General features: G+C 49.2%; 1 protein-coding gene across 1 annotated transcript in view; it reads left to right on the forward strand.

Moving 5' to 3' along the window:
* HUNK (hormonally up-regulated Neu-associated kinase) overlaps positions 1–6,639 on the forward strand; it is a 38,393-nt gene extending 31,754 nt beyond the window's left edge. The window contains exons 9-12 of the mRNA XM_061574757.1: positions 175–358; positions 3,222–3,427; positions 4,784–4,968; positions 6,555–6,639. Of these exons, the coding sequence (XP_061430741.1) occupies positions 175–358; positions 3,222–3,427; positions 4,784–4,968; positions 6,555–6,639 (660 nt within the window). The remainder of the gene's footprint in view (positions 1–174; positions 359–3,221; positions 3,428–4,783; positions 4,969–6,554) is intronic.
* The last annotated feature ends 5,932 nt before the right edge of the window (positions 6,640–12,571 follow it).

Below are 12,571 nucleotides of genomic sequence, written 5' to 3' on the forward strand. Positions count from 1 at the left end.
AAATAATCAAAAATGTAATAAACTTAAAATAAACAACAGTCAAGAATTTTTAAAATGTAAATATTATTTAAATAAAGTATTTAAAGAAATAAGATATTTAAACCAGTGTGGTAGTGCGATGTAGTGCAATGTGCAGTCCAGAGATCCTCCCGCTATTAACGCGTGTTCTTGCAGACTGAGAAAACGGTGAAGAAGACGCTCTTTGACGGGGACCCCCTCGATCGGAAGGGACCCCGCGCCGTTGACCCCGGAGGACCCTCCCAGCCAATCACAGAGCGGCCACGTGCGCCCAGCGACCAATCGGGCGGCAGCAACGAAATTCAAACTGAGCACCTCGTGGCCGTTGACGCAGACAGAGGTGACGACGTGCGAGAGAGACAAGAGTTGCACGTTTTCAATGTTTTCATGTTAATTATATTTTAAAAAATTAACCCGTAAAAACTAAGTTTTTCACTATAAATTCTTGATATGCGTGGCGGCTAGAGTCATCTCGTCCTCTGGCTTGAGATGGCTGCCACCTATGGGTCAGATGATTGCCTGGCAGCATTAAGCAATTGGTAATTAAATATAATTTTTTTTTCCTAAAAAGTGTTACATTTTAGCAAATTTTTTTTTCACGAAAATTAATTGTCACGCACAACGAGTCTGTGTGCCAAAATGTTAGCTCGATTGGATCACGGGAAGTGGGTTAAAAAACGACCGAAAGATTTGCACGGTCGTAAGCGCGCAAGCAAGCAAGCGAACTTAATATAAAGGATTTAAAAATCAGTAAACGTTACATATTTTTTTAGTGACGTTTTATTTTTCGATTTAAAGCGTTCGTGACTGCAGGGATTCATATTCTTGGTTCTTTCGGTAAAGTCACGTAGAAGGGAAGTAATAAAATAATAAATATAAAAAAATTAAATTCTCACGACGTTTCGATTGCAACACAAGCAATCATCATCGGGTGTGAAAACCACAGCACCGCCACTTTTTTTAAAATTTTCTTGCTGTGGTTTTCACACCTGATGAGGGGTCAAAAATCGTCCAAAATCGCGTGACGTCATTTATGGACGGCCCCTTTAACAAAAAACGCGATATAAGATCCTAGATAAGATCGACAAGAACAACAACAACAACAACTCCGCGTCGGATTCTACTCCCCGGTCGCTTACGATCGTTCGCAGCGCGTCCTACGACAGAACCTCATCCTCCGTCTTCCCATCTCTGTTCTTCCACGCGAACACATTGTCCTGCTGCGGAGGGAGCTGGTAGGAACGTTGGGTTGCTCGGTCAATGGCCTGCAGGGTCAACGGCGGCGTGGTGTATTCCGCAAATATGCCCGACTGTGAGGGCGGGCACAAGCCGGCGTGAGTAGGTTAAACGTTGAGTTTTATAAGGGCACCACGGGGTGACCAACCCCTCCCCACCCAGCCCCACCCCTCCCACCCCCCACCCAGCCCCACCCTCCCCACCCAGCCCCTCCCCACCCTCCCCACCCCACCCAGCCCCTCCCTCCCTTCCCACCCAGCCCCTCCCTCCCCACCCAGCCCCTCCCTGTACGATGGACGGACGGACACAATAATCCCTTGTGAGCTGGTGGAACCAGTGGGCTCCGTTCATCATGTCGCTTTTTTACCATCCTTTTATGATGTTTCTTCTAAATCCCTAAGCAAGCTTGAACATTACAGTAATAAAAAAAAAAGGAACCAGTGGGCTCCTACCAGTAAAAGCCCGCAGCGTTGAGCTATCACTTGTGGTGGATCCTGCAATGAGGAGCTAGGTAGCAGCGCAGTGGGTGGGGGGGGGCATTGCATACCTGGCAACGTCAAATAAAGATCAGCTTCCGTGGAATCCGTTCTCGAACTAGCACGGAGGTGTTTACACTATGAGATCTCTTACCAGTGGCAAAACATAGTCGACTATATTTTGCCACTGGTAAAGGAGATGTCTCGTAGTGTAAATGCTTACCCCGAGCTCTCAAGACTCTGATATTGCACTGTGTTTGAGTTGTACGCCTTCTGGTGTCATCTGGTCCAACAGCAATGGGGACTAGGCTCTAAAGAAAGCCGTCTCGGGTGTGGACCAATCAACTTCAAGGACAGTGCATATTGTTATCATGATCAGAGTTGCTTCCTTTTGTTTGCTTTTTTGACTACTTGTGTTGTGGTTATTGCAAACATGATGCCTTGAATAAAGGTGTCAGTTTTGTACCAGTTTAAAAGGGTAAAACTCTACGACTAAGCACAGAGACTCTTAGAACATACATTTTGTTATCATGTCACAGTGTATTATCCGTTATTTTTCCATCAAAAACTATAGTCCCATATAAGTACTCTTAGTTCTTTCGGTAAAGTCACGTAGGTAAAAAAAAATGAAATTGAAAATTAATAAAAATAAAATAATAAAACTATTTTTTGTTATTAATTTCATTTTTTTACCTACATGGTGACTTTACCGAAAGAACTAAGAGTATGAATCCTTGCAGTCACGAAAGCTTCAAATCTAGAATCCCATATAAGTGTTAAAACAAATTTAAGCACCCTGTGTGTGTGTATATATACATACCTGTCAACCCATTAGCAGTGCCCCCTACCTTATTATAGACCAATTCAGACCGCATTGGTCACCCCGTGCTTCTTATAAATCTCAACGTTCATCCTCCAAAGTCCCATCACGAGGGAGAAACACAAACAAAAATATATATTTTTTTGTTGTTGTCCGTATTGAAGCGCCTGTACCCTGTCTGGATCTGAAAACTCAATATCCCCGTACAAGAATACGGGGCGAGCCCCGTATGGGTTGACAAGGTACGGTGTATATAAACACAAAACGATTAAACTTTCGATTTAAAGCTTTCGTGACTGCAGGGATTCATCTTCTTGGTTCTTTCGGTAAAGTCACGTAGAAGGGAAATAATAAAATAATAAAAATAAAACATAATAAAATAATTCTCACGACGTTTCGGCCACAACGCAAGCAGCCGTCCTCAGGTGATGAACAGGTCTGAACAAGTCTTTCAGACGCTGTTGTGGCCGAAACGTCGTGAGAATTATTTTATTGTTTTATTTTTATTATTTTATTATTTCCCTTCTACGCGACTTTACCGAAAGAACCAAGAAGATTAAACTTTCACTAACAACAAAAAACCCCACAAAGGTGGCAAAAATCCTGCTGTCAACAACAACAACAAACACCCCCACTCCCCCCCCCCCCCCCCCAACAATCTCATTTCCTAGGTGACCGTGAAAACCCGCTTCTACATCCCAACCGGGGCGAACAAGGAGGAGAAATCCGCGGCAGCGGTGGCAGCGGCGGAGGAGAAATCCGCGGAATCCCCGCGGGAATCGTGGCAACCCCCATGATCTACAGACGAATGTCGACCACCAAAGCGGCCGAGAGGCAGCCGATAAATCGGCAGCGCCGGCTAACGAGAGCGACCCAGGTGAGGTGGCCAAACCACTGGCCCGTGGCTCTGTCCATCCATCTGGCCGTCCGTAACTTGAAATTGACGATGATTCTCGTACAACGGACTCAGATGTGCGCGCTCAGTAATCCCTCTATTTAAAGCTTTCGTGACTGCAGGGATTCATCTTCTTGGTTCTTTCGGTAAAGTCACGTAGAAGGGAAGTAATAAAATAATAAAAATAAAACATAATAAAATAAAATAATTCTCACGACGTTTCGGCTACAACGCAAGCAGCCGTCTTCAGGTGATTATTACTTCCCTTCTACGTGACTTTACCGAAAGAACCAAGAAGGCAGTATTCCCTCGTTATTCGCGGGGCTTGGCTCTCAGCGGCGAATCACATCGACAGAGAGAGCGAGAGAGAGATGAGAAAGCTGCTCCAGACTTGCACTCAACCCTCTTGCGTGATACAGCTATCGTGCTGTGTTATGGTTCCACCTGAAGACGGAAGCTTGTGTTGCCTCCGAAACGCCGTGATTTTTATTTTATTTTTATTTTATTAATTTTAATTTTTTTACCTACGTGACTTTACCGAAAAAAACTAAGAATATGAATCCTTGCAGTCACGAAAGCTTCAAATCTAGAATCAACCCATAGACTTGTACAGTTCCCATCGACTCACAAAACAGACTCACACCGTGTCAACCCATACAGTTTGCCCCGTATTCTTGTACAGGGAAATTTAAGTTTTCAGGTTCATACGGCATACAGACGTTTCAATACGGGCACATTTTTTTATACCCATTTGTGTGTGTTTCTCTCTTGTGATGAGACTTTGTGGGATGAACGTAGGGGCACGGGGTGACCAATCACGTCTGAATTGGTCTGTCATAAAGTAGGCACTGATAAGAGGTTAAATGATATAATATAGACAGAGACCCACATAGATCCACAGAGACCAATAGAGATACATAGAGACCCACAGAGATTGATAGAGACACAGAGAGATACATAGATACACATAGAGATACAGAGATACAGCATACCTGTCAAACCATATGGTTTACCCCGTATTCTTGTACAGGAAAATTCAATTTTCAGGTCCGTACGGCGTACAGCCGTTTCAAAATGGGCAACCAAAATAATAACCCAAAAAACCTCTATTATGGAATAAAAAATGTGTTTTGTGTTTCTCCCTCGTGATGGGACTTTGTCGGATGAACGTTGAGATTCATAGGGGGCACGGGGTGACCAATAAGGTCTGAATTAGCCTGTAATAAGGTTAGGGGGCACCGATAAGGGGTAGACAGGGATGGTAACGTCGTGCACCTCGCAAAGAGCTTCACTCCAACTCTCCCGTCATCTCCCCCCCCAAACTCTCTTCCCTTCAAGGTCCCTCCCCACGTCTCCCCCCAGCTCCCCGGACCCTGCCCGGCGAGGGAAACCCCGGCGGGACGACTTCCTCCGCTCTCCCCGGCTCTGCCCCGGCTGCTCCCCAGCCTCCGGGTGACCTGTCACGGGGAAGGAGGCGACGGCATCCGCGGCGGGGCCGGTGGTGGTGGTGGCGGTGGTGGTGGCGGTGGCGGTGGTGGTGGCGGTGGTGGCGGTGAAGTCGCGGCCGCTGGGACTAGGCGGTGGAGGCTGGTACCCGGCAGGGCCAAGCCAGGCGTGGTGGGTGAGGGGGCAGTAGCCGCGGTGACCTTTGAACTGCTGCCCCCTGTGTCGGAGGTGTTTAAGAGGAGCAGGCAGATGGGAGGGGGCGTTTGACGGGGGGGGGGGGGGGGGGTGATGATGTGGTGGGGAGCATTCCGGGGTGGCGTTGGTGCTGATATCAGTTTTTCTTTAGTTTTAGAAGTCACGCTGTAGGTAAATGATGGTGGCGTTCAAAATGGTGGCAGCGGTGGTGGTTGTTGATGGCAGTGATGGGTTCAGATGTTGCCTTTGGAGACGATCAGAATGACATCGCGAGCGTGCTGTTGTCGATGAGCGGTGGTGGTAACGGCGATGAAGGCGGTGTTCGTGACTGTGCTAACATCCATCAATGGTCGCGATGAGTCTGCCGGCTGGGATGATGATGATGATAACGATGTGGATGGCAGTCTTGATGCTGATGATAGTACAACAGTGGGGTTGGTGATGGTGGTGGTAGGGGGAGCGGTAGTGTAGCGGGTAGCGCTACGCTGCGCTACGAACCTGGCGACCCGAGTTCGATTCCCGCTCACGGCCACGACCAGTGAAATTATATATCATTGATGAGAGACATCGGTTCACTATATCAGTGGTTCTCAACCGGGGGATACGCAGAACACCTGGGGTTACACGAGGCGATTCATCAATGCGTGAAAATATCTATCGTACACTCGCCTTTGGCCCCTCCAAGTACGGGTGTATTGCAGTAAATCTGGCCTGGACTTTTGCAGCTGTTCTAGACTAATTTCAGGGTGCCGATTCCAAATCTGATCTCAGATTTGCTCTATCACATCTCATTTTTATGCTATCGGCATACCCCATTTTCATTGATTTTACCCTAAATTAACTCTGTCACTTATGATTGCAAGTTGTTGCGAGTCAGTGACTGCTTTAGTGTTAAAATATGGTGCTGTATTTTTAGGATAGTGTGTTTATAATATCATTTTATGTAGATATCTACATTTATATAATATTTTTCTTCCGCCGTTTTTAATTAAAATGCAATATTTGATATCTCAAAAACCCGATGTGATAGAGAAAAAACGGATGCCAGATTTGGAATCAGCACCCCAAAATTACATTAAACCCCTTAAAATACCTTATGCCAGAAAAAGTGTGTTGACCAGTGAATTATGAATAATATTGGTCGCGAAAGCCTGCTACGTGTTAAACTGGGGGTTACTCTGTTGCAACAAAACTCAGCAAGGAGGTCACAGTAGCCACGAAAGGTTGAGAACCGCTACCCCTGGACGGTTCACAGGTTGGAGTTGCCGCTTTTGGGTTTGCCTTTTAATTTTCAATTCACGCAGATATTGACGTTAGTGTTGGTGATTATAACGAGGCTGCAGCTGCTGATGACGCTGCTTGAAAGAAATTCGTCTCAAAATGTTCAAATGCAAAGTTAAAAGTGGACAACCATCAAACGTGTCTTTGGTTTTCGAGTGCCGGTGAAATAAATTGTCTTTTTCTGCAGCTTGCAAAGTGCCACGCGGATTTATTCATTTAGCGAACGCCATAGGGCGCGCGACTTCCCACGGTCAAAACACCAGAAACATTGACAACATGTACAATCTTCTTGGTTCTTTCGGTAAAGTCACGTAGAAGGGAAATAATAAAATTATAAAAATAAAACATAATAAAATTCTCACGACGTTCCAATAAGCTGAGCTACTATTAGTAGCTCAGCTTATTGGAGAGTATATTTAGTATACTGATGATACTTATGTAGTTTATACTTTAGTTTTTTTTTACGTGTTGGTTTAGTTACTGCAGCTCCATACTATTAACATTCCTTCCCTTTATTAATGCTAACCCTAATCCCTCCCTTTGATGCTGCTAATCTTGCATAATGCACGGGCATATTATGACTTTGAAACCCCCCACCCACCTCCTACGCATTCCATATCTGCATTTCCCATAAATATGCTAAATTCCTATTGATATGCAAATTCTTTTGTCAAGGCGCCCTTCCCCCTCCAACCCAGCTTAAATATACGCTCCAAGCCTGGTGGTGTTTCATTCAGACGCTGTCTTTCCGACAGACCTGTTCTTCACCTGAGGACGGCTGCTTGCGTTGTGGCCGAAACGTCGTGAGAATAATTTTATTATGTTTTATTTTTATTATTTTATTATTTCCCTTCTACGTGACTTTACCGAAAGAACCAAGAAGATGAATCCCTGCAGTCACGAAAGCTTTACATCGAAATTTAACATGTACAATGACGAGTGAAGGAATGATCTTTGGGTCTGGAGGTCGGCCCCCACCGTAGCCACAGAGCCACCATTCTCCCCTCCTCCTCTTCCAACCAGTCGGCCCGTCACGCCCGACTCACTGCACAGGGCAACCAGTTCTACTGGTAGGAACCTCCTGGTTACACCAGCCCACAGGGGATTATTGTGTCCGTCCGTCCGTCGTGCATCCAAAAATGGGAAGGGTGGGACTGGGTGGAGAGGGGAGGGTGGGGAGGGGCTGGGTGGTAGGGGTGGGGCTGGGTGGGGGGTGGGAGGGGTGGGGCTGGGTGGGGAGGGGCTGGTCACCCCGTGGTGCCCTTATAAAACTCAACGTTTAACCTACTCACGCAGGCTTGTGCCCGCCCTCACAGTCGGACATATTTGCGGAATACACCACGCCGTCGTTGACCCTGCAGGCCATTGACCGAGCAACCCAACGTTCCTACCAGCTCCCTCCGCAGGAATGTGTAAGACGTCGCAAGCTTTCGTGACCAGTATTTGTCATAATAAAGTTTTTGGGTGAGATCGCGTTATTTATAAATGTGTCACGACCCTCCACCACCCGACACTGCCAATCAGTAAAAAAATGTGTCCCGTTAAGATTATCAAAACAATTAGAATACCATATATCTCGGGAGTTACTACCGACAAATTAGCCCGTGTTTTGCAAAAGCAAAACATTAAAATGAGGTTTGGTGCGTTCCACAAAGTTCAAAAACTAGTGTCTTGTACTAAAGATGATTACCGAAGCTATCAACAGAAGGTATAAATCGGATCAATTGCTTATGTGGTAAATGCTATATATTGGACAGACGGGACGTAACATTCGCGTAAGACTAAAATAACACCAAAGGAACATTACATTATCTCAAACACAACTATCAGCAGTGGCAGAACATGCTTGCCAAGACGGACATTCAATTGATTTTGATAACGTTGAAGTATTATGCAAAACTAATTATTACTGTCCAAGACTACTTAGAAATTGAGAAAAATACAAATAACTTAAACCGCTGTGATAGCTACAGACTCAGCGCAGCATGGAAGCGTATTATTAAGTAATGCACAATACATATTACAATTCCTTATAGAGGAATCATACTAATTAACTGATGACTGATCTATAATAAATTTACAATAACCCTCCCCCTACCTCCGCTTCTGATCTCGAATCCTGATGGGGTTCAACAACGATGACGTCACCCGGCACTATTTAAGACCGGAAGCACGTGGGTGGCTTCACTATTCTGGAAAATCGCTTGAAGATGTTGGATGTGAATTTACCAGCGAAACGTCGTACTAACTCGAGTTCTAAATGTCGTGGATTCACTCTTCAAACACACCGGTGGTTCTGAAGAAGTGACTAATTGGCGTTTTGTTAACGCGACACGTTTCTATTGATTGGCCATGTCGGGTGGTGGAGTGTTGCAACACATTTATAATAAAGCGATCTAACCCAACAACCTTTATAATGAACGGGGCAACAAGTCTGCCCGGCACGTGCTGACGCACTGCACAACCCGTAGACGAGAACGCAGATACCGTGCAACAACAACAACCGCCATTCTCCACTAAGTGGCGGTGACGTCACCACGACACTTGTGCCAGGCCATGTGCACCTTGAGGCCACGTGAAGTGTCGAACGCCTGCTGGCAGGAGGTCACGGGGCAGACCCAGGTGCCACGGGTCGACTGAGATGACCGAGACGACTGGCTGATGCACCACCTGTGCCCCCTACTGTGCCAACTTGCTGTGCTTTAACCACCCGGCGCTCCGCTCGTTGTTGTGAGCGTCGCTCCTCCGCCCTCCATTGTTGTTGGAGGGCGACTGCCTCCAACTGCCCAGTAGCGTCCTTCACGAGCCTCCTCCACAGAGGCCGATCTTGACACCGCTGGTACCAGTCATCGGCAAGTCCACTCAGCTCCACGTCCTCCTGTACCACATCACTCCATCTCTTCTCTAGCCCGTGCCGCGCCCGTTAAGCCCCCTTGATCCGGCCGAACAAAAGCTGTTTAGGCATGCGGTGGCTGGGCATGCGGGCTACGTGACCCAGCCAACGCAGCCACACACAAAACGTCAAGGAGCAGAAACCATCACGACGCCAACTCCGGGAATCCCAGCAGCAGCAGCAGCGGTGGCTTTTGGCTCGGCCATCGAACAAAGATGGCGGTGGTCACCGCATCATAATAGTAATAATTGTTCAATTTGTAACGCGCGCAAATTTGCAGACGTAGTGGCCGCAACTCAGAGGCGCGGAGCCAAGCTCAGAGTCGCTCGAAAGCATGATTGTAGAGGTGAGTTTTTAAGTCTCTCTTGAAGGAGGCGATTGAGGTGATGCTGCCAACGTGCAGAGGGATATCGTTCCAGACTGTTGGGGCTGCCACCGAGAAGCGGCGCATAGCCATGACCATCCTGGATCTTGGTATCAAGAGGAGGTCGTGAGTGGCGCTGCGCAGGCATCTGCCGTGTGCTGAGCTGAAAGTTGTCAATAATGAAGAGAGGTACGGCGGGCAGGAGGATATGAAGGCATTGTGGCAGAGGCAGGCGGTCTCGTATGTGACCCTGCTGGCGATGGGGAGCCAGTTGAGAGCACGGAGACAAGCTAGTGAGCCGAGACGGGGATGAGTGTGGGCAATGACGACGCATCATCATCATCGTGCGGCCGTCTGGAACGCTCTCCTGATATTAAGGAAGCCACTGGGAGCTGATGCACTTTTAAATCTAGATCGACAAACTCATTTCTTTAGAACTGCTTCTTGTTGTTGTTGCTGTGTTTAGTTTGTTGTCCTTCCCCCCGCCCCTCCGATTAGCACGGTTGGCTACGTATGGTGCGAAAGAAGTTCAACGTAGAAACACGTTCTCCTCAAGCACATGGGAACAAAACAAAAATCAGCAACGTTTATTTAAATACACATCCCGCACCCAAGAGGCAGAAGCAAGACATTTTATATTAACATTTCCGACGGTTTCTTTACACAAATCTGAGCAACAGATACACGCACACTCAGAAACTCACGCGAGGACAAAGATTCCCCCGTGTAGCCTCAACAGACTGTTGGGGCAAGTGCTGTTAGCGAGCACCTATGAAGGCCGGCACGGCACACGAGGGGGTGGGTGGCCAGCACCACGCCCGACCGCCTTTGTCTCCCTAGTGGCGATGTTTACACACCGCACCAGGTACTCATTTGAGGCTGAGTCGACCTAGGGGAGGCCCGGGACCAGTTCAGATAATCGTCACTGGTGTTGGCCGTGAGCGGGAATTGAAATCGGGTCGCCAGGTTCATAGCGCACCGCACCAACCGCTACACTACCGCTCCCCACACACACACACCGACACACACACTCAGCATTGCCAATGATTAACCCCCGTAAGTAACCCTTAGGAGTTTACAAGCCAACGCAGCTTTTTTCCCCAGCGAGCCACTCCACCCCCCCACAGCCCAGTCTATAAAGCGAGCCTCAGCCACCGCCCTCCTAAAAGTCACGGCGGGGGGGCAACAACCGCTCCTCGCTCCGCGCTCGGGAGCTAAAAACATTTTACGGCCGCGTTGGAGAAGCGTCGCCGGCACGAGGCATCGGGGATGCTGCTGGATGCTTCCAGACCAGAGGTCGCAACCGGGAACCCGATACTCGTACTCTACCCGATACCCTACCCGATACCCGTACTCTACCCGATACCCGTATCCGATACCCGTACCCTACCCGATACCCGTACCCGATACCCGTACCCTACCCGATACCCGTACCCTACCCGATACCCGTACCCTACCCGATACCCGTACCCTACCCCCGTACCCTACCCGATACCCATACCCTACCTACCGATACCTACCCGATACCCTACCTACCCGATACCCGTACCCTACCCGATACCCGTACCCTACCCGATACCCGTACCCTACCCGATACCCGTCTACCCTACCCGATACCCGTACCCTACCCGATACCCGTACCCTACCCGATACCCGTACCCTACCCGATACCCGTACCATACCCGATACCCGTACCATACCCGATACCCGTACCCGATACCCGTACCCTACCCGATACCCGTACCCTACCCGATACCCGTACCCTACCCGATACCCGTACCCTACCCGATACCCGTCTACCCTACCCGATACCCGTCTACCCTACCCGATACCCGTACCCTACCCGATACCCTACCCTACCCGATACCCGTACCCTACCCGATACCCGTCTACCCTACCCGATACCCGTCTACCCTACCCGATACCCGTGCCCTACCCGATACCCGTACCCTACCCGATACCCTACCCGATACCCGTACCATACCCGATACCCGTACCATACCCGATACCCGTACCATACCCGATACCCTACCCGATACCCGTACCCGTACCCTACCCGATACCCGTACCCTACCCGATACCCGTACCCTACCCGATACCCGTACCCTACCCGATACCCGTACCCTACCCGATACCCGTACCCTACCCGATACCCGTACCCTACCCGATACCCGTACCCTACCCGATACCCGTACCCTACCCGATACCCTACCCGATACCCGTACCCTACCCGATACCCGTACCCGATACCCGTACCCGATACCCGATACCCGTACCCTACCCGATACCCGTACCCTACCCGATACCCGTACCCTACCCGATACCCGTACCCTACCCGATACCCTACCCGATACCCGTACCCTACCCGATACCCGTACCCGATACCCGTACCCTACCCGATACCCGTACCCTACCCGATACCCGTACCCTACCCGATACCCGTACCCTACCCGATACCCGTACACTACCCGATACCCGTACCCTACCCGATACCCGTACCCTACCCGATACCCGGCTACCCGTACCCGACTGGGTACGGGTACGGGTAGACCGTGAGTCACTGGTGAGTAACCGTTTGTCACTCATTTCCCAACGTCTTGTCTCTTCTCACAATTCAAGTTCCTAGTATCAACCCACCCGCGCCTGCAACATGGCTTCATCCCAGAGGTCGCAATCGGGTACCCGATACCCGTACGGGTACAGCTGGGTACGGGTAGCCGTTTGCGACCCTGGTGCGGCCGGGTACGGGTAAGGAATCAAAACCCGTTTGCGACCTCTGTTCCAGACGCTACCCACGCGCCTCGATCTTTGCAAGCCCCCCACCCCCCCCCACCCCCCCCCCCGTGTGCCCGCGTACGCATCTCACACGCGTTATTGTCGACCGTGCTTGCTCTACCCCCCCCCCCCCCCCACATTATATTTATTACAGCGGGGCTGGGGGGGCTGG

Source organism: Lethenteron reissneri, chromosome 56, assembly GCF_015708825.2.
Source record: "Lethenteron reissneri isolate LAM-NWPU_2019-01 chromosome 56, ASM1570882v1, whole genome shotgun sequence".
Classification (NCBI taxonomy): Eukaryota; Metazoa; Chordata; class Hyperoartia; order Petromyzontiformes; family Petromyzontidae; genus Lethenteron; species Lethenteron reissneri.